The following is a 22,937-nucleotide window of genomic DNA, read 5'->3' as shown; positions in this document are numbered from 1 at the left end:
AACTTACGCTTTCATCTAAACTTGAGGCCTCATCAGGCAGGGATTTATAGACAATAAGTGAGACTGAACGACTTTTCTGTTATTTTCTTGATAATTAAGTGGTTGCCCAACTTGGCAAATTAGTATTTCTATTAATAATTGGCATAAGAATGTTTTTATTGTTATTAATAGCCAAACTAGACCCTACTGTGGCCCAAACGCAATGGTCTGGTAAAGGTCTGACTTAAATCTAGTTGGGGATCTGCGGCCAAACTTAAACCATCTTGCTCAAATCCGACTGAGAGCTACAAGTATTTAAAAAAACGGGCAAAACATTTAAGTCTCTATCTACGCATGACTGATCGAGAAAGACCTCAACAGGCTTTGCAGCTGAAACTGCAGCGAAAGATGGATGTGCACTTTCCAAGTATTTGTGGAAATAATGAAAATTGCGTACAATTTCAAATCCAATACATGTGTTACTTTGTGTCGGTTTGTCACGTACAGTCCAGATAAAATAAATTGAAATTTGAGGTTGTAGTGTGAAACAAGGTCAAGGAGTGTGGCCGGCTTTGCAAGAACACTGTTTATGAAATCACTGCAGAAAAATATGACGACGGGATTCCACAGTCAAAGTTTCATTTCGATGCAAGATATAAATACAGCTGAGAGCAAATGGTCTGTTTGCATTCTCCCCACTCTGCTTAGCAAATCCAAGTTTTAAAACCAGATGTGCGTTTCGACTCTGCTTTCGGACCAGTAGCCACAAAAATGTGCGTAGTCGTCCTTACACACCATCTAGCAGGCCGCCCAACAAGATAAGGCAGGGCAACAAACTGGGGGGCGACTAGATTGTACTCACTAGTTAGATGGCTTAAAGAAAACAGTGATGTAAACTAAAGGACAAGTCTGACAGAGATGTCCACGAAGCATCGTCTTGTTAAAAGGACGCAACTAATTAAGAGCCGTGCTGTCGGTCCAAATATTAGTGTTACGAGGCCGTCACGCTGACCCCTGCAGGTCACAGCTGCAACATGCACGAGAACACGCTTGAGCACACGCACGTTCACCTCAAACGCAGCACTGGTTGCCCGTACTTTGAGCGTGCTTGTGTACTGTGGAGTCTTTGCTTATATATGCCAAACAGCAACCGCAGGAGGACGGGAGGTCTTCAGTTACCAAACAGTGCGCGATCACGGCGTCGTTACACTCCCCAGAGTGTCATTTCGGAGCAGATGTGGAAAGTAATGGTCATTTCTGAACCCGAGCCTGACATACAAACGTTCCTCGACAAAACCGAGTTCTTGTACCGCGCGGCATGACCGACCGACCCGGCGGTCACAGGAAACGGCAAAAACGTTCAGCGTGGAGTCACGTTTTTACAAAAGCCGCACGTGCTGATCTGAAAACCTGTCCAGCAGCAGCAGCAGAGAGTCTGAAATGTGGAGGAAATCGAAAGTGGGATGGATGTGGAATGAAGGGGAGGAGAAGAGAAAAGCTGTGTGGGATTCATTACCTCTTTCACACTGGGCTCCGGTGAAGCCGTACGTACAAACACATCTGTTGGGAGCCACGCACCTTCCTCCGTTCAGACAGCCATTTTCACAAACCGCTGAGGAAAAAAAAGGCAAAAAAAAAATAACCATGAGACAACATGAAGACATTGATTCTAAATTAAAGTTTTATCAATGATTGTGATCATGTGTGTAAAGCGGATAACCTTTGTTTTTTTTTTTTTTCGTTTAACTTAGGGGCACGGTTTGATTCTGTATCCCTGAAGGGAAGTAACTCTTCCAACCTAAACGCTCAATGATTTAATCAGCTGTTTGCTGAGCTAAAGTCTTTCCCAGGATCTCTGTGAGTTATGAGGGAACAAGACAGCTTATTCCTTTTTATGGGAGAATAAGCCACATTTGCACAGAGGGTTTTCGGTTCTATGTACAAGACGACGCGTTTAGTCTAAATACGGTCAGATTTAACATCCTGTTGTTTGCATAGCTAAAGTTTCATTTCCATTTCCAACTGTTTGCAATCTGTTTTTATGTTGCTAATGTTTGAACTGTGTTGACAGCGTTTTTAAATACAATTCATGTTAACTCCACCAGGTCACTAACTGCTGCTCCTTAACACTGTGCATGGATTAGTCCTGTTTTCATTCTCATTTTGCTTTTATCAGAGTTTAAATTCCCCGGTTGAGATTGTATGTTGCTAACAGTTGCTAGCATGCTGAGTAAGAACAGGAATAAGCCAATTCTACTGGCTTTTGACTGAGAAACGGGACATTATGGGGCTTTACAAGTCATGTCCCATTGGAGGAGACACTTTCCATCTTAAACAACTGGACCTGCCTTGATTGGATAAGCTTAGATGAGCAGAAACCAGATGTCTGCATGGAGTATTACTCTTTGAAACCAAATATGAGCTTGCTCTTCTGCAGTACAGTTACCAGTGATAGAAAGCTAGAAAAGTATTGTTTTAAAAATCTCACAATGTGTTTAATAAGTAAGACCAAGATTTGTCAAACTACTTATGACCTGTTTACTGATTTTTGCCTCTTCAGCAGATAAACCCTTCACTGGTGTCAAATCAAGATTTTTAATATGTTGTGATTAATTCTCCCACAAAGAGTCATAAACGGGCTGAAATTATTTTGACTACCGCTCTGCAGATATGTAGCTGTTAACAGATTAATAAGCGTGAGGTCCCACTGTCTCCCCCGGTCTATTCTCACACCCCTTGTAAAAAAAAAAAAGGTCTGCTTCATGCGCCCGGATTCCTGTGGTTGAAAAAATAAGCATTAGGTTGTGTAGAAGTCTGGAAAAATATGGCCTTAATTCCCTACTGATTTATTAACTCAGACCAGTTTCAAATCAAATTACGGCACCACTCACAGTCAAGTAGCTGATAAGCTGTGCAATACGCAGCCATTGTGATGACCAAGTCGCTGCTTTGCACGCATGAACTCTGTTCTTTAACGTCCTTTTCCTCAGTTTCCATAAATCAACAACAGCAGCCAAAACACCAAAACCACAGCTTTAACACGACCACAACCCAGTGGGTGTCGCCCCCCAAGCGCTTACGCCCATATTTTGAATGGAGCTGCTGGTGTCGGTCAGAAAAGTAAATGTGCTAAATACTTAGTAGGAGTTCATTGGAGGGTGAGAGAGCACATCTTTGTCTGGAGGAGACGGGAAGCAGTGGAGGTCATTCTTACGTTGACCGCAGTGGTTTCCAACGTAGCCCTTCTGACACTGACAGTTGTCCTCCGCACATGTCCCTCCGTTCATACAGCGAATGTTACAGTGCTGGACTGCGGGTGGAACAAAGTGAAAAAAACACACAATCAAACCAAAATCGGAGCTGTTTACAGATTACCCAAACATGTAATACTTTGGAAGACGTTTAAAGGGCAAACGAGATTGACTCTAAGCATTTTCTCAACAGTTGAGCTGAGATATAATATCCAAGAGGTTTTTTTTTTTTTTGCTGTTTAAACATATGAAGTGCTGAAGTGCTGGGAGCTGCGAGAGAGAAAGACAGAGGAGATGTTGACTGTGGACGTCTTCCAAAACACACATAACCGCAGATAGTCCGCTCACACACACACACACACACACACACACGCAAACACAACAGCCCACGAAATTGGCTGCTCTTCCAAAAAACGTGATTGCAACATATATCAATTGCTCCAATCTGGAGGCAGCGTCATGGATGTGTTCAGACGATTCTTTGGCCTACTATTATTTTTGCCGCATTAGTCAGTGCTCAGAAAATTTGATATTTACTAGAGCTAAGACTCAACCTAGCAGTCCTGAATATTTTCGTGATCTACACACTCTTACTGATTGTGAGATGATTAAATGCTATTTTAAAAACTATTTCATCCAAATGAAAATGTAAAGATAAGGGTGGGATTTGGACTGAACTCTCTAAAATCCATTCCATTCTTATCTATTGGTGTAGAGCCAGTTGAACTCTGACCGATGCCCTAAATATAATTAAAAAAATACATATCAAGAAGAGAGGAATTGCTGAATGACCTGACTTCGATCCACAGGTTGAGGCAATCTGTCCGTTGGGGCAAGTGCACATGTTGGGTCTGGAGCAGAAACCGTCTCCGCACGTACTTCGGCAGATCGCTGAAAACGGGAACAAAACACTTGGTCAAACAACAACACGCCGTGGAAATGTCCTCCGCAATGCAAATGACAAAACACTGTGCAATTCTCGAGCTGTGGCGCCAGCGTTTTGTCGCCGTTATTCATGTGAGAAAATGTGCGTTTTGTGTCTGTTGCTTGTCAACCTGTCATCCGCAGGTTTTAAATTTCTGCTGCAAGTTTCCTTTGGTGCAGCTTAGACAATGATCTCAACCTCAGACTGAACTTTCATTCGTAAAATCTCAAGAAGGATCGCAAAAACATTATTCAAATTTGACAAAGCACACCTGGCAGCCTAGCTATTTTCTGCTTAGAGTTTCGTTGCCAGAGAGCGTTTCCAATTGTCGCAGTCTGTTCGTTTGCTCCCTTTTTTTTATTTTTTCCACCCAGACTATTTCTGGCTAGGTCCACTGCTCCCAGCTGCTGTCAGGTGAAGTCCTGCCACTGACCCCTTCTCTAAGAATCCCACTGCGAAACCATGTCATTAGAGCCGAGACCGGCATCCTGCCAGCTGTACAGCCTGAGCTTAGTCACACAACTCTGAAAACTCCTCAAACTTTCCTGTCTCCGGATTGAAACACCGGGAGACGAAGGAGGGGGAAGCAATAGGTAAACAATACCATCAGAGAAAAAGAATAACATCAGAACCAACTTCAACATTGCTCAAACTCTCAACAGCTGTGTTACCTCCAGTTAGAACCATTAAATGTGGAGCACATGAGCAAACATCAGGGAAAAAATAAATAAAACTCCAAGATAAAGGTAAATGTATCTTCCTAAAGTCCCTAGGTTAATAAAATCGAATCTCTGTTCATAAGAAATTATTGGTTTTTTTATGCTCTGCTGCTGGAGCATGAAACAAGAGCACTGTTCCTGCATCTGTTCAGAATCTGCAAAACTATAGAAATCCGCTCTCAAAAATGTGGCAAAAGTTTTTTTCCAACTCGGCTGATGTCTTGATTTTCTCTTTCAAGCACATTTGTGTAAAAACGAACAGACGACTATAACTGTCTAAACATTTTTTTCTTCTGTCATGTTTTAAAGATATTGTAGTTGCGTTTTTGCAGGAGAGGCCTTCCTTTTCACATGAATGTAAAATGGGAGTTAAGTCTGGTTGTACATGTTTCCAGTAGGGACGGGCATTTATCGTGTACTTTGTTGTCATAAAAAGTTTATTGCTGTGATAACACTATTCTTGGGATTGTTATTTTTTTTCAAGTTCCTCCACTGTTGGTTCGACTAATAAATACAGTATGAATAAATTCCAAAATAAGCTTAATTGAGGATCTTAGGAGCAATATTTGTCTTTATGAGGTTGTGACTGCATGTCATTGCCAAACAGTTGCCTAAAAAAAACGACTCAAAAAAAGCTGGAAATGCCTTTTTACCATCACGTTTATTGTTAAACCAATCAATACTACAAAATACAGTGACAAAGTTTAGAGTCCATATCGCCATCACAGCTTACGGTTTTGGAAAGCAGAACTTTTTGGATCTTTTTTATTTAGGCTTGAAGCATTTCCTTAGAAATTACACTTGAGGTTATCTCATAATTATCTCCGCCAGAGAGTGGACACACATGGGAAATACTCACATCTCTCTTGTGTGTATTCAATTATTGCTCTTTCACAACATTTTCATTTTGTGTAACAAGTGTTTGTGCATTTTTGAGCTTTTTTCATCCCTTCTTGTTCCTGTCACCATCCAGTTGAAACAAACTTCCTCATCTATCGAGGGTATTTTTCTGTTAGTTTTTCTTTTATCTCCACACTCAGGACAGCACATTGTCTTCTGGCTTCCTTAGACACACTTTGATTTTAACAAATAGCAGCTTAATTATCGCTATGCACCGAAATGCTTTGAAAGACTCAAACTAACCATATTTAACATTTTATTGGACCTGCTTGCATTAACTTTGCTATGAAATAGCAACAGAAAACCAGAATTGATTTGTTACCAGACACTTCTTGGCTCCACTGACTGTTCCCTCAATGTGCCAACAGAGCAACAGTGAAGTAAACAGAATACAACACCAAGCACAAGCACATCACCATGGTCTTCAACACTGTGAAGGACGGTGATGGCAGCATCATGCTGTGGGGTTGCTTGATTCTGGCATCAGGCCCTGGAAGGCTTGTAAAGCTGCAGGGTAAAGTGAAGGCAGGAAATGCTGGAGGACTTTTTGTTTCCGTCTGCCAGGGAACTACAGCTTCAGAGAGCATTTTTATTCTCCAGTAAGACAACGGCGCAAAGCGTTCAGGCTGAAGCTACACAGAAGACATTACAAGAAAGTGGCTGCTCTGGTGTGGCCTAGTCCAAGACCAGACCTCCATCCAATTGAGAATTTGTGTCTGGACTTGAAAAGGTATTCACAGCTGATCTCCAAACAGAGACAGAGGATCGTTTACTACGTACCGACTTGAAGGGGGTGAATTTTTTTTCATGCAATTACTTATTTTTGTGTTGAAGAAATGGAATTGTCATTATTATGTAGAAATCAATTTTAACTTTGAAATTGTGGGCGTGGAGAGGGGATTTAGTTTGGTCAAAAAAACTGAAGTTGACGTATCCCTATAAGTCCTGAAAGAACAAGTTCCACAAGTCAGTAAGTTACTTTCTTTTAAACTTTCAAAGCTATTAGTTAGAAAATAAAGTCTTCTTCTCTCATGTCTTCTACTATTTAAAAACTACTACGCATATTAGAATGAGAAGGTCATCTATCACTACTTTAAATTGTTTAGAAACGGGAAGCAGCAGATCACCATGGCGACCAAAAGGACAGGACCACAATTTACTCTGAACTGCAGCGAACCTCTGGTGCTGCTGTTCTATGTTTTCATTTCACTCTGCTTCAGCTCTTTTTCATTAACTCTGCTGACGGCTGCAGCGAGTCAAAGAATGTTGAGCCTACTTTTCCACTGCTGCTGATTATTAGCTGAAATACAGGCGATTTAATTGAACCAATTGCGAAGCGGGACTTAAGTCCTGTCTTGACATTTCGAATCAGAGACCAGTGACTGGTGGGAGGCGATACTTACGAACAATGCACTGGTTTCCTCCTGTGAGAGTCTTCCAGCCTGGGCAGCAGTAGGCACTGTTTCTGGAGCCGCACACGTTCGGTCTGTGGAAAACAAGGTTATTTTAGGTTTCTGTTGTCCACACATTTGTCCTAAGTGACTCTATAGTGTACGACGCTGACAGCTTCCTTGAGCTACGGATTCACAGCTGCTCTCCGCTCGAGTTTCTTAACATATTAGACAAAGCCAAAACACTAGGATTTCAATTCTAATCCAAGTGATTTAGTTCACCTTCATCTCTGTCAGAGTTCTGTGGGGATTTTCTTTTCTTTATGGAAATGAGCTAGAAAATCAAACACTACTTTTCCTTCCCACACATAGCCAGAAATCAATGCTTCTCATAATATCTTGTGCAAATGCACAACAATACAACAGAGGGCTAGTTACTTTTGAGCTCTAAATAAGTAACTAAAATCCTAAGTTCCTAATAAATCACTTCCAAACTTCATTTGATTAATCATGATGGAGCTTGCCATTAGGTTGAACTAAATCGGACAGACAGTCACATTAAAATAAAAACGCAACCCAAGAGAGCCAATAATCAGGATTTTCCAAATAAATATACATTTTTGGTTTTTATTTGAAGTCTGCCTGGCTAATTTCAGTTATTTTTATTCTCCTGACTATTAAAGCTAAATGGAAAAAAAATTGTTGCAGGTTCCTTGAAAGCAGTAGTAGTTTTTAATCAAGCTGAAAATGAAACAATTTCCCCATCTATGCATTAAACAACATGTCTCCAATCCATATGTAATGTTTATTATGCTCAGAAAAAGTGCATCAAAGTACATTAATCATTTTGGCACAAAATCTGAGTATTGGTTTGACCAATGAATAAGACAACTAAATCAAATGAGCTACGATTGAGCATTGTAATCCTTGGACCAGCACTTGACCCAAATGCTGTCCAGTTGATTGGAGCATCTCTACAAACCCTCTGTTATTGTGCTTTACATATAATATATTCATATATTGAGCTTATTCTATTTTTCTTTTTCAGAATTTCTTTTGTGGCTCTTAATAAAAGCTACAAATGGTAAAAACTGTTCTGGGTGGTTTTGTTAGCACTGAGAGGCAGATCATTTATATCTTAAAACAAGAGTCAATTGCCCTTTGATTTCAGTTCACAAAATGAATCAAAACTAAGAACTCCCAAGATTTTTGTTCTATAAAAGCACCAAATGACTTCATGAAAATTTGATGGCACTTTTTTGAGTTTAAGAAAAATGTACAAAAATTTGGGCTACGCATATATCTGGACAATCTTGTAGTTGGATTCAAAACTACCTTCTCTGAGCATTGCAGCACATTCCTCTCTGTTATGAGGCACTGTCCTTAAAGAGAAATGGGATTTGGTCATAAGTGGAAACAGCGATTATTACACGTGTTGGCCGGAAGAAGGCGGATTGGTGCGAACTTGGAGGTAAAAAAAAAAAGGAAAAACTTCCTGTTTACCACATCTGCATAAGGAAAACATCCTCCTAGAAAACACCGTGACCATCCTGCCACCTACAGGCCTGAAACATGTCAACATGTGTGAACTTGTGATCCCCCGCTGAGCCCACACTGGTCCCGGAGGGAAGATGTGCATCGTAACTCGGAGCAGATCCGTGAGGTGAATAATGAATCGACTCGGGTGTGTGAGACGGTGGTAAGTCAGCGTGACACAGTGTGCAGGCCAAATACACTTCCTGCCTTTGAACCCAGATGTTGCGACACATTAAAGTCAGCCATGTCAAATAGAAACGCCTGCAGAGAGAGCTCATTGAGCTGTCTGCTATCTGACCTCCATCAGCTGTTTGCTGTCATCACTGGATGCATGCATTCGCTCTTTTCTTTATTGCTTTCCTTCTGTCTGTCTTTCTCTCTCTCTCACACACACACACACAAAATCACATTACACACAACCTCTCCAGCAGTGACCCACTGTGAACAGCTGCAGATGTGATTTATCCACAACTGGGGTGTGGTGTATTTGACTAAAAGGAGGATTAGGCTGTTAGTCCCCCCCACCTCCTCTACCCTCATCTCCACCCCCTCCACTCCCTCAACCCCCTCTACCTACCCCTCCTCTTTCTGCCACAGCCACACAAGACCAATGGCCTTCTTTGTTTGGAAGTAATTTATTATTGCAGTCAGCAGGAATGCGGTATTCCTGCCAGTATTTAATTACTAAACTTTGCTCCAAACTTCCCATCACACACAATGTCACCCATAGGTCTCCGCATGCCTTATTAAAGGACACACACACGCGCGCGCACACAAGCATACAAAAATGAGTTTTGACCTACAGTGTTCCTCAAAAAAAAAAAAAAAAAAAAAGAGAAAGAAAGAAGGACGGTAGGTAATGACACCTGCTCCGAGGTTAAAATAAAACAGCTTAAAATGATGTCCATCTAAATAAAAAAAAGAAAAAGAAAAAAGAAACGACAGACGCATTACCCTCTGAGGACATCCGTCCCCCCTCTCCTCTTGGCCCTGTTGGCTCTGGTGTCCGTGTGCCTGGTCACCGCTTCGCTGTCCTCAATGTCCACCTCCTCTGCAGCGCCTCCGAGTCCGCCAAGGAGCGACAGCGAGGCCAGCAGAGCCACGGCCAACTGCAGCAGCCGTCCTGCACGCTTTCTGCCCGGCATGTCCTCTCCAAAGAGCGCAACTCCGGTGCTCGGTGAAATAATAACTTAACGGGCTCCACTAGTTTCCCCCCAGCACCGTAGGACCTCTGCAGTCTGGAGGCAAGCTGGAAAAACAATATTTAAAAAAAAATAAAAATAAAAAAACAAATGCATAAATAAAAAGACGCAGATAAGACATCCGCATGAAATAAAATCAACATATACTCGCAGTTACATCGTCTAACAAGACTATAAAAAAAATAATAATCAAAGTTAACAGAGTGCTTTACCTTCTCTCCAAAGAAGGAGATTCGCCTTGGACCCGACTCAGGACAGCTTCACTCTTCCTTCCAGGTAACAGCTGAATAAACGCTCTGAGCAGGGAAAAAAACTGCGTAGAGGAGGAAAAGTCACTTAAAGCTTTCGCCTGCGGCTGCTATAAGTGGATGCGCATTGTAACTTTTGGGAGATGACTCATGCGCGCGTAGCTGAGCGCTGGTTTCTGCACTGGTAAGTCAGAGCAGCGGATGCATTCCAGAGGATGGGAATGGTGAAACTCTCTGCGTCTCTCCCCCTCTGTCCGCGGAGCTCTTTCCCCATCCCTGCTCTGCTCAACTTTCCCCAAAAACTTTTTTTTTTTGTGCTCTCGCGATACAAAAGCAAGCGTGGGTTCATTTAAAACTGTATCTTACCTAAACTTTCACAGTGAGCTATAGAAGCGTGTCCCCCTCCTCCCCCCACGCCAGACTAATCATAGTTACACTCATATTCAGTTAATTAGAATATTACTGAAAAGGCATTTTCCCTCAGAAACTCTATTCACCAAATAATAATCTCACACAGTCTTACTTAAAGCCTATTGTTCTTTTGATTATGACGATTTTTCTCATGGATCTGATGAAAACACAAGATTTACGATAAGAATATCAGACCAAATAATAATAGTAATTAGCAATAATTTAAATAACGTAAAAGGTTTGATCTGATACAGGGGCGCAACTACATACTTTCTGAGGTGTATGCGAACATGTCATCGGCGCCCCCGGCCCCAATGACATAAACTTGGACAATTTATCTTTAATTAAAGTATCAATAATAATAAATGTGCATATATGTGACTAGATTGCTGCCTACAGGGCAATTAAAACGAATGAAACAAAAACAGGGCAATATTTGATCATTTAACATATAAGTGAGCCAAAGAGCCACTTCTGTTGGCCTGTTTCTAGAACTGCCTGTGGACTGGGCTGTAGGTCTGAGGCTTTTTGTTAGCATGTTTTCTATCATTCTTAGGATACCAGCTCATTCCATCTCCATATCCACCTTGTGTAAATTACAAGCTACTTCTCTCTTTACAGATGTAAACTTCTCTCTTTACAGATGTAAAGTCTGTCTATGCTGACTTTACATCAGCATAGACAGATGTAAAGTCTGTCTCATGGTCCGATCACAGATATATATATATATATGGTCCGATCACAGATATATATATATATATGATTATATATATATATATATAATCATATATATATATATATATATATATAATATACAATATACATAGAGAGCGAGAGGTTGATAGATATATAGGTTGATATCGATATATAGATATTATAGATATCTATATATATATTTATATATATTTATAGAGAGATTCATATATACGTGTGTATATATGTAGGTAGATATAGATATCTACATATAGATTTATATTATAGAGAGATAGATTTATATATATATATATATATATATATATATATATATATATAAATAATAGATTTATACATGTAAAGGTTTAGACTTCTAAAATTCTCTGTTTGTCGTTGTTAACATTTTCATTCTCTAAATCTCCCTTTAATTAATAAATGTGGTTGCCTGATTTTCTGTTTCGAATTAGAAATTTTAATCTCACAATAGTTGAACATGAGTTCTGGTGTTGTTGAACGTGGGGGAAGCCGGAGCACCCGGAGTGAACCCACACCTACACGGGGAGACATTTTCTACCGTGAAATCCTGTCTTTTTAATACTAAAATACCCAATTAATAACAGCTCTTTTTCCAATGAATGCCAGTCACCCAAAACACACGTGGCTCCACCCTCCTTTCAAATCTAATATACACTGCTCAAAAAAATAAAGGGAGCACTTTAACATTGAAGTGAACACTGAAGTGTTCTCTTTATTTTTTTGAGCAGTATACTCATAGACTGTAAAGTCTGTCTATGCTGACTTTACATCAGCATAGACAGATGTAAAGTCTGTCTATGCTGACTTTACATCAGCATAGACAGATGTAAAGTCTGTCTATGGTGGACAGACTTTACATCTGTCTTTAAATTGCCGCAGAGGTGTTGGAGTTAAGGCCTTTTTTATTTGTCTCCACAGTGAAATCTTCTTTGTGGGTCTTTCTTCTGGTTCAGACATGATGTTCTCTGCTGACTCTCTTCTAAGTTCTTCTGTTATGTCCCTCTCCCCTTCTGTGGAAGGGGAGAGGGACATAACTGTCAGAAGACAGGTCTTCTGACCTGTCTTCTGACAGGTCAGAAGACCTTCTGACGGGGTGCAAAGTTTTGTCTCTATTGTGGGGGGGATCTCTGGCATAATCTCTGAATCCAATTTTGGTGTGGCGTTGGGACTACGTTTTTATCTGTCTCTGTTTCCTGCTGTTGTTTCCCAATCACTGTTTCATTTTTATATATTTCAATTATGATGGTGGCTGTGTCATTCTCGACTGCTTCTGGTGTTGAAACTTCTTGTTCTCCAGTGTTTTCAACAGAAAGGTTTTCAGTATTCAACGTCTCTAATTCAGATGCAGCTCTCAATTCTGCCTTTCTCTTCTTCTTCTGTTTATATTTCTTTGACCTTTTCTTTACTTTTTCATTCCCACTTTGTTGCATTTCAGACATAACAACCTCTTCAGAGATAGGTTGGTGGGTCGAGATTATTGTTTTGATCTTATGAATCTCATTGATGGAGGCAGCCTGATCCTCAACTATTTCTGGTACTAAAACTTCCTGTTCAGTGTTATTTCCAGAAACTTGATCGTTGCTGATGTTTTCCAGCTCAGGCTTAGCTCTCATTGCTGCCTTTCTTTTCATCCTCCATTTCGATTTCCTTGATTGTTTTTTTTTCTCTTGCTGGTCCCCATTTGATTGTGGTATGGAGGCCGTCTCTTCTTCGATCACCTGCGGTTGTTTACCGATAACTGTATTAGTTGTCTGATTCTTATTTGTGATGGTAGCGGTCATCTCCGTTTGCGTCGAAGCAGATTTGTAGATAGGTTTCTGCTGCGAGGTGTCTTGTGAGTCAGTTTGAATTGCAACAGAAACCACTGACTTCTTCCTTTGTAATTTCCTCGTCAGATTTTTCTGTTGTTTAAGTTTAGCTCTTAGTTTATTATTTAGATTGAACATTTCTTCCAGCTGTTTCATTAAGTATTTCTGTACCTCGATATATTCAGACTCCTCGGATTTGGAAAGGCATGTACACTTTGTTTCACTTGGAGAAACCACAGTGTTCATCAAATAGCTTTCCTTTTTCAAGGAAGCTGCCTCGTCATGCTCCTTTTTGGTGACTGGCTCTGGTGTTGAAATCACAGGTTCCTCTTTGCTAATTTCCTTTAAATAATTTTCCTGACTACCTTCTTCTGCAGGCAGAGAAGTGTCCTGCTTGATAACATTTTCAGCGCTGGACTTAGAGGACTCTTCCTTCTCTGGTGTCTCCTTCAGTTCGGAGATCGATTCCTGTTCGGTAACCAGCGAATTGTCTTCCGTTCCACTACTTTCATCTGCAGTCCTTTGATCAGCAGGGGCATGTTTCTCCACCGAAGAGTCCTGCTGTTCGATATTTTCAGTTGTCTTCTTTAGCTCCTCAGCTTCGCGCAGCGCCCACCAAACTCCAAATGACAACTTCTTCTTCCTACGCTTGGGTATTTTTGGTGGCTGTACTTCCCTCTCGATAATGTTGTCGGATGCGACCTCTTGGGCTCTTGGCTGGTCGGACTGCATTGTAACCTTTGCTTGTTTTATGGTTCTAAAATAAATCACTATTAAAACTCTGTAAAGATTTCTTGTTAAGTTAGATGTAAATATCCCAAAGAAATGTTCACCAAACAAAGTTGAAAATCCTACTGCGAACTGCTGAGTAAATTCTGAAGAGAAACTATCAACAACGGCTGCTGTTGTTGATAGCTGCTTCATTGTGATGAAGGTAGATCGATGTGACAAGCTTATATAATCGCTGGTGATGTCAGAATTCTGCCTTTGGAGTTATATTGTGATGTCACATTGTGATGTCACAATTTCATTTGATATTCAGAGGGCTTGTCTGACAGATTTTTTAACACGGCTGATGCGCGCGCAACCTGACTGCAGAAAGAGTAGGCGGGCTTTTAAACTGTCACTGGTTGCCATAGTTACCCACCATTACCTTGTTGTTTGAGAAGGACTTCGCTGCAGCAAATTAAGCCGTACCGTTCAAAAACGCACAATATGTCCATAAATAATTTTAGGATATTATAAGGAAGTGCTGAAAACTACCGTTTTCCACCGAACTAACGTATTTGCCACTTCGACACAAGCACTGTGAGAAACGTTCAGAGGATAAAAACACTAGACTCCGAGCAAAACTCTTATGTCCCAGCTTTTACTAGCATGTAAACGCACCATATATCTGGGAGCTTCCCCGAAGCGTGAAATGAGTCTCAAAAATAGTTGTGCTCTCGTAAACGGATTTGTGTGTAAATGCAGTTTTGTGTGTGTGAACCAGGTGATTTGTGTGTACGTTTTCAACATGTATAGGCGTAGGAGAAGGTTTATTTTATTTTTAGGTTTTACAAATCGAGTATTACACACATATAGATATTTTACGCACGCACAAATCCTGTTACGCACGGACAGTGGCGCAACTACACATTATTCAGGTGGATGCGAAAACATAGATCGGCGCCACCCCCCAGCGAAGGAACGTCAGGGTGAAGGAGTGACGCTCACTCGCTCTTCTACTATGGGCTCTTCTAGTGTATGGGAAAACTTCCCTCCAGACGGGGTTTTGGCGCCCCCTCTGGTGCTGTGCCCCTATGCGTTGCATACCCTGCATACCCACTTTTTGCGCCACTGATCTGATACACAAGCAGCATCTTCTAAATTATTTGAAGAGATTCTACCATCAATAGTCCATCTAGACATTTTTACCCTTTTACTGGAACTTCCTCTCTGTTCCTGATTCTTCCAGTGCAAACCACCTTGAGCCATCGCAAAATTAGAAGATAAGATATATATCATTTTTATTCATCAGTGGGAGAACTACCTCTTCCTTTGTAATCTCATAACCCCATAACTGTGAGATACAGAGCAACTATGTCCCAATTTTGATTTAGAATTATGAGTTACAAATTCTTCTTTACCCTTCCTTGGGCTGCCACCTTATTGTGGTGGAGGGGTTTGAGTGTCCCAATGATCCTAGGAGCTATGCTGTCTGGGGCTTTATGCCCCTGGTAGGGTCACCGAAGGCAGACAGGTCCTAGGTGAGGAACCAGACAAAGCGCAGCCCGAAGACCCATTATGATGGAGACGAACTTTGGATCTGCCGTTCCCTCGCTCGGACGCGGGTCACCGGGGCCCACTCTGAGCCAGGCCTGGAGGGGGCACGATGGGAGCGCCTGGTGGCCGGGCTTTTAACCCACGGAGCCCGGCCGGGCTCCGAGGAGACATGGGTCCCCCTTCCAATGGGCTCACCACCTGTCGGAGGGGCCAAAGGGGTCGGGTGCGCTGTGTTACGGGCGGCAGCCTAGGGAGGGGACCCTGTCGGTCTGATCCTCGGCTGCAGAAGCTGGCTCTTGGGACGTGGAACGTCACCTCTCTGGTGGGGAAGGAACCAGAGCTAGTGTGCGAGGCCTCACCTCGACGCAAGCCTCTGGTTCTGGAACCAGTCTCCTTGAGAGGGGCTGGACGTACTTCCACTCTGAAGTTGCCCACGGTGAGAGGCGCCGGGCAGGAGTGGGCATACTTGTTGCCCCCCATCTTGGACCCTGTACATTGAGGTTTACCTCAGTGAACTAGAGGGTAGCCTCCCTCCACCTACGGGTAGGGGGACGGGTTCTGACTGTTGTTTGTGCTTATGGGCCAAACAGCAGTTCAGATTACCCACCCTTTTTGGAGTCCTTACAGGGGGTACTGGAGAGTGCCCCTCCTGGGGACTCCCTTGTTCTGGTCCGCATTGCCGGCAGTAAGTCGGGCTCGTTTCCGGTGAGAGTTGGACTCCGCCAAGGCTGCCCTTTGTCACCGATTCTGTTCCTTACTTTCATGGACAGAATTTCTAGGCGCAGCCGAGGTGTTGAGGGGATCCGTTTTGGTGGCCTTAGGATCGCATCTCTGCTTTTTGCGGATGATGTGGTCCTGTTGGCTTCATCAGACCGTGATCTGCAGCTCTCACTGGAGCGGTTCGCGGCCGAGTGTGAAGCAGCCGGGATGAGGCTCAGTGCCTCCAAATCTGAGGCAATGGTCTTGAGCCAGAAAAGGGTAGAGTGCCTTCTCCGGGTCAGTCGGGTCGTCCTGCCTCAAGTGGAGGAGTTTAAGTATCTGGGGATCTTGTTCACGAATGAGGGAAAAAGGGAGTGGGAGATTGACAGGCGGATTGGGGCAGCATCTGCCATGAATCGGGCGCTGTACCGGTCCGTCGTGGTGAAGAGAAAGCTGAGTCAAAAAGCGATCATCAGGGAGGGACTCAGAGTAGAGCCGCTGCTCCTCCAAGTCGAGAGGAGCCAGTTGAGGTGTCTCAGGCATCTGGTCAAGATGCCTCATGGACGCCTCCCTGGTGAGGTGTTCCGGGCACGTCCCACCGGGAGGAGGCCTCGGGGAAGACCCAGGACACGCTGGAGGGACTTTGTCTCTCGGCTTGCCTGGGAACGCCTTGGGGTTTCCCGGGAGGAGCTGGAAGAAGTGGTTGGGGAGAGGGAAGTCTGGGCCTCCCTTCTGAAGCTGCTGCCCCCACGACCCGACCCCGGATAAGCAGCAGAAAATGGGTGGATGGATGGAAATTCTTCTTTAGCAGGGCAGATAATAAATTAGTTTTAGAATTTATTTCATTTATCTTTTTAAATATTTTCTTCTTTAAAATGTATCTAGTGCAACAGGCTTACTTCCAAAGTCATACAAAAGAACGTTTTATTTCATTTTAACTGGACCATGTGACATTTTTCATGAACCCATTCTACTGTTTCTTAAATATCACCGCCTTGCCAAGTTACCACAACTAACATCTTTGATAATCTCTATTTGCTGGAGGATGAACTAAGACATTGCACCTGTGGATTTTTACTGTGAGCCGTTTTCAGGCTCACTACTGGCAAACATCTTACTCTGCGGAAAGTATAGCACCAAAGTGTAGCTTTAAGACACATCTGCTCACAAAGTTACCGCAGCTCAAATTTAATTTTTTTTTCAAAGGTCCCACTTGCTCGGACGCCAACGGGTTTTCTGAAGACTTCCACATCAAAGACTCTTTGGTTGTGTTACTTTTTTTCCTGTCTGCAACAAGCGCACAATAAAAGAGGTTTCAGTGCTGCCTTTTGTAGCTACAGTAGGAGACCCTGCAAGTATTTACCTTGCACAGACTGTGTGATTTGAGGAATTTTGTTCAGCGCAGTGATAGTTTTCACACTCTGCCTGATGTCTGTCACCACGCCCTGTAAATATACAGTCAGCCTGCCCCACTCTGAAGCTTCCTATCTGAATCCAGCAGCAGTCACTTTTCATTATATTCCACACCAGCTTCCCTGTGGGCTGCATTTCCTCCTCTTTTCTCCGCTAACTGGCTTTGACACCTTTCACTCCCTCCGAGCTGATTCTGTTTTGATATGTGGGAAAGAGCTCTGAGAAAAACAAAAGGTTTTTCAGCATGTGATTAAAAGTCACCACTTTCACCTGCACCGTGCCTGATGTGTATCAGCTTCACTTCGTCAAGTTGTCATTTTGGCATAGATCTCCTCTTGTCTTTCTGACATACTCTCTTGGAAGCGTGTCAGCCACCTCAAACTGAGCCTCATCGATACTCTGCTGCTGTTCCTGCCCTTCGCATGGCCTCTCCATCATTGCTGACAAGATCGTATTTACCTAACAGACAGCAGGCAGTCTGCCTCAAGACTGCCTGCTGCCAGAGGGCACCCAGAGTTAAACCTCTGTGCTTTTCTGCTGCTTTGCTCGTTTTCTAAACAGAGGGCTTGAAAAGAGTGTTACTCATACTTTGGTTAAGTCCTATTAGGACTACTCTGGAGCTCTTAAATGACTGATGTTACCCCATGTTGCTGACCTTATTTCTGCACATGGATGTTCCTTTAAACAGCTTGAAGTATTACAGCGCACAACAATTTCCATTTGGTACAAACCTTTGCTTTGAAGTTGCAACATTAAAGAGCACTTTGTAAAAAGCCTGTCATCCTCCTGTACTTTTGTAAATGATGATGTGCCTGAGCTACTATTTTGACCTACTTCCCAGTGCTGAAAAGGCTAATTAAAGTTCTCTTCATACTGGAGAAATAAGAGAGTAGATGACAATGGAAATGTCCCTAAAACACTGTAAAAGGTGAACAAATGAGCTAAGTCAAGTGGTATGCATGAGAAACTGTGGATGATGGCAGAAGAGACAGCTGCTCAGAGGATAATAGGTTCAGAGTTGGAATGACAGTCTGGAGAAGAGGCAGAGCGGAGAAGTGGCCACTGTGGACTAGAGGCGTTGTTTTGACAGTAAGATGGACTCTCCCTCATTATATGAGAGCTTCAACTCTCTCTCTGTCTTTTTAAGTATAGCAGACATCAACCTGTGCGACATATACATGAACTGGGTGAGGAGGATCAGTGCGTCACCCACTGGCTTCAAGGTTTCACAGTTGTGATGTCTTGTTGTTGTATCCAGCAGTGATTTTCAGCAGACTGGGTCTGCTTGAGAACTCACAGATCCATCCAGTAAATCAGTAAATCATTGAAAGCCCATTTATTTCAAGAACTTTTATTACTAAGTGAAAAATATTAGAATAATTACACACAGATGGATGTTTGAACGCCTTTATTTCTGTTATGATGGTTTTCCACTAATAGTTCATGAAAACATGACATTTGAAATTAGATTACATCAGACCAAAAAAGCAAAAAAAAGCAACTGTTTTATGTGGTTGTGTGGGATCTCTGTAGCAATGTTATCTGACCAAAGACCAGCGCAAGTCCAAGATGGAGGGAAGCTCAGCCTTCGGGTGGTGGATGAGCCAAAGCACACAGTGACATGATGGATGAGAACAGGACAGACTGAATGACGGCAGTACAGAAGACTCCAGCAGCTCCTGGGGAAGCCTGTACCTACAGGAAGTACAGTTTCTCCTGCGCCTTCATCCAAACATCTCATGTCCTGAGAGAGGACGGTCCCTAGAAGCCAGAAGTGATCCACTGTCCTCTTTCACATTTTTAAAGAGACCATTTTGTTAAATTAATTGTATGGTTTGACTGACGTAAGAAATCCAGATCCCAAAACGTTTGTAAGGTTGCCATTGAATACCTCCTGGATCTTGGAGAAAGAACCCAGTGGCAGCTCAGTAGTGGGACTACCAGCAAATAATTGAGCAAAAACACATTCTGTAGATGTATTAGTGAAAGAGAAATAACAAATACAACATGCCAAGCAGATATCAGTGCTATGGAGACTGTGAAAGACTAATGAAAGTCTAATATATACTCCCACACAACAACCCTGCTGGAGTCACAGCGGTGACGTCAGAAATGTTTCTTCGGAGGCTTCGGGTCGTGTTTTTCATCAACAAGATGTGTAGCATGGGAGAAAGCTGATGCCTTCTGCTCTTCCTTTACACAAAGAGTGTCATTTGCTGGAAGATACACACCCCTCCCATCTCACTCCACCCACTCAAACGCCCACTCAAACGCCCACCAGTGTGTCCCCATCCTTCCCTCCGTTAATCTCCTTTCTTTCAGGAAAGTAAGCGTGGGTTTCATTTTAGGAAATGTTTACTCTTGGTGCCTAAAATGGCAGAGCTAAAAAGTCTGAGGACTGAAACAGAGTTCAGACAAACATCTCTAAAGCAGTCGGCTAGTTTGTCCACCACATTTCCCTTTTGTTAGTAACTGCTTATTTTGCATATTTAATCAGTTTTCGATGAAACATGACGAAGCACAATTTTTCTCCAGCTCTTTTTTAACTAATCGTCCATGAAATACATGCCAAGACGGTTTGCATTGCTCGCTCTGTCTCTCGCCGTTTAGGGAGCAGCAACTGGAGCAGACTTTCTCACACAGTGTGTTGTGTTTGGCTCCAGCAGCCACGGTTCATTTCCTTTTGTCTTCTGCAGCACAACTGCTGCCAATATTCATGTGAAATATTTCATGAAAATGAGCTGCAGCAGAAACAACTCTCTTCCCTCTCCTCCTGCTTCGTCTCTGTGACCCACATGCATGCATACACACACACACACGTACACGCACCCCCACACACGCACACAAGCTCGGCATAAAATCGAGTGTAGCAGGCTCAGAGGCGAGTTTGGTGCTCTCGTTGGTGGTTTATGTGGGTTATTAGTGTAAAATACTGAGCAGTTTAGGAACGTCTGTTTATTATCCCGAAAGCTCTCCTTCATTAACACAAACATTACTTACAGTATAGAGGCCCCAGCTCCAGCATAAACAGAGTCATGATAAATATTTGAAGCAGTCTCCCCGGTTTTCTTGCGTGCACCTGTATGTGCTGCCTGCACTCTTTCACCCTCTCCGTGGTTTCCCCGAGGGAGTGAATCAGAAATACTAAGAGGATGATGATGTTTCCAAGCAATGAGAGGAATGACGGAAAAGCAGCACGAGGCTGGATAGTGAGTCATCTTTGAGTGCCCTGGGAACAGGGTTTAAGTGCGGCTGCTCTTAACCTGGATGTTGTTTTGTGCTTACTCACACCCTAAAATGACACTTAATCTGATTACTTGCAATCTATTCCCTGATGGATTAAGGGAAGCGGTCCAAATCGCCTATTCCGAATATGAGCTTTCAAATGAAAAACATCTGTTCTTGTTGGTCCAAATGCAGAGTGTTGGTTTCGCTACGTGAAAAGCTGAATGTTTGACATGTTGTTTAATCAGAGATAGTATTCCTCATACACTGGTAGTGACGAGAAGTCCCTTAAACTACTGTTGCCTTTCTATCATTTTAAACCTGAGATATTCAGACCAGCCCATGTGACGCTAATAATTGTGACATGTTCAAAGTCACCTGAATTCAAAATTTTCCCCATTCTAATGCTCAGATTGAACTTCAATAAGTTCCCTTTACCTCTCTTTGATGCTTAAATGCATTAATAAACTGCTACGTGTTTTGTAGCTTATAACTAAAGAGTCTGGCTATCAGCAGGGAGCTGCACAGATAGACAGCAGCAGGTGCTAAATACCTGCTCTTTCTCTTCTGGACAAAAACGTGCCCTTCTGAAATCATTTTTTCCCCCCAGTCTATTGTATGAGACCCAAAACGGCATGAGTATGCCTAATGTTCAAGCACTTCTTCTAAAAAATATATATATACTGCTAAAGCTGCCTGTGGTTACTTAATGCAAGGTGCCCTTTTTTTTTTAACACTTGACCCCCAAAATGTCTGTGCACACCAGTGTCCATCGGAGAGGCTGATGAGTGTATATTTCTGTTCCAATAGAAAAAGAAATAATGAAAACCAAGTAATCGTGAACAAGGGGAGAAAATACAGCCTAGTTGTGGAAGCTTGTTGCCATCATGTCCCCCGTTTTTTTATAGGTCGGAAACTGAGACGTTGGGGAAGCACGGCACTTCAAGGATCCCAGCTAACTAGGAGGTGTTGTGAAATGATTAATGTGGAACAAAATGAGAGAAAACTGACTCATTTTGGTATGACAGCTTCCCAGAAGCCATTAAATCTTATCCGAAAATCTGCACTGGATTGAAATGGTTAGAAACTTTGCTTGCTGTGACACACTGAATAACTAATGATCTAATGCGTTCACGTAAGATTGTTCCAAAGCAAATGATGAATCTGTTTCCCCCATTAGAAAACCTCCATGTCTGGGGTTCACCTTCCCAGAAATACAACCACAGGTGGCAATAAGCACTGCACATTTGACTGATCCACTTTCAAGTGTTTTTCTTACTCCTCAGTAGCCTCTCAACTGCAGTATGTATGGGATGGTTTGCTTGTACTGGAATTAACAAAGGCCAAATTTAATCTGAGACTCTAATATAACTTGTTGCTTTTATTACTCCAAAATCTCTGCTCTCATTTGGGTTTAGTTCATTTTTGAGTTGGCGTTACACTGATCCACATGAGCTTCACAGAGCAGACTCTTGTCAGATGTTAAAAACATCTTGAAATCTCTTCCCAACATTTGTTTTTATTCACAATGAACTGGAACCGACAAGATTTTTACTCTGGTATTTGCTTGGCATCCACAAAATGTGTAAAACACTGGAAATGGTTAGGCGAGTACAGAGGAAATGTTTTGTTAGGTAAGCCCTGCTGCAGCTTTTATTGCGCTAAAATTCAAATATTTAACAATGAATGATGTACGTTTACGACATATAGTCCTCCATTCATGCATGCAGCAGTTCAGTTTGTAACACTGAGCTGCAATATGATATCAGGTGTTAATGTTGCGCTGTCCACATGCTGCGTCTGAACGCTCACAGATTTATGCAAGTTCCATCCCTTGCGGGGCAAACTGGATAGCATCCAGGCTGCTCTAACAGCCTACTTACCCTCACCCCCCGCTTTACGTGAGATTTATGCAGTCTGTGCCCCCCACACAAATCTGACCATCTTAGGAATGGAAAGCATTCCCTGCTGAATTTTCCTACCAACTGTTCACAGCTACCATCTGCAAGAGGCTTCGAGTCAAAGAGAGAGGACAAGCAGAGCTCATTTCATAGAAATAAAAAGCCTTCCACTTTTCATACAGATTTAAAATAGAGTAGGATGCAAATGTCCTAAATTTTCCCTCAGTGGGGAAATTCAGGTGTACCTGCAGCAAAGTAACGGGCGAAACAGAAACAGAGATTTATACAAAATTAAAGATAATACAAACAGAAAATAAGAACAAGAGGCTGAACGG

General features: G+C 42.5%; 1 protein-coding gene across 1 annotated transcript in view; it reads right to left on the bottom strand.

Moving 5' to 3' along the window:
• fbn1 (fibrillin 1) overlaps positions 1-10,563 on the bottom strand; it is a 67,433-nt gene extending 56,870 nt beyond the window's left edge. Inside the window, exons 1-6 of the mRNA XM_008404597.3 lie at positions 10,116-10,563; positions 9,656-9,950; positions 7,178-7,260; positions 4,023-4,121; positions 3,194-3,289; positions 1,496-1,591 (exon numbers count right to left, since the gene is read on the bottom strand). Of these exons, the coding sequence (XP_008402819.1) occupies positions 1,496-1,591; positions 3,194-3,289; positions 4,023-4,121; positions 7,178-7,260; positions 9,656-9,846 (565 nt within the window). The 5' untranslated portion in view covers positions 9,847-9,950; positions 10,116-10,563. The remainder of the gene's footprint in view (positions 1-1,495; positions 1,592-3,193; positions 3,290-4,022; positions 4,122-7,177; positions 7,261-9,655; positions 9,951-10,115) is intronic.
• Positions 10,564-22,937: the final 12,374 nt, after the last annotated feature.

Source organism: Poecilia reticulata, chromosome 3 (assembly GCF_904066995.2).
Source record: "Poecilia reticulata chromosome 3, P_reticulata-male-v2, whole genome shotgun sequence".
Taxonomy (NCBI): Eukaryota; Metazoa; Chordata; class Actinopteri; order Cyprinodontiformes; family Poeciliidae; genus Poecilia; species Poecilia reticulata.
The sequence above is the reverse complement of the archived record's forward strand: the minus strand, read 5'-3'. Positions and strand labels throughout refer to the sequence as shown.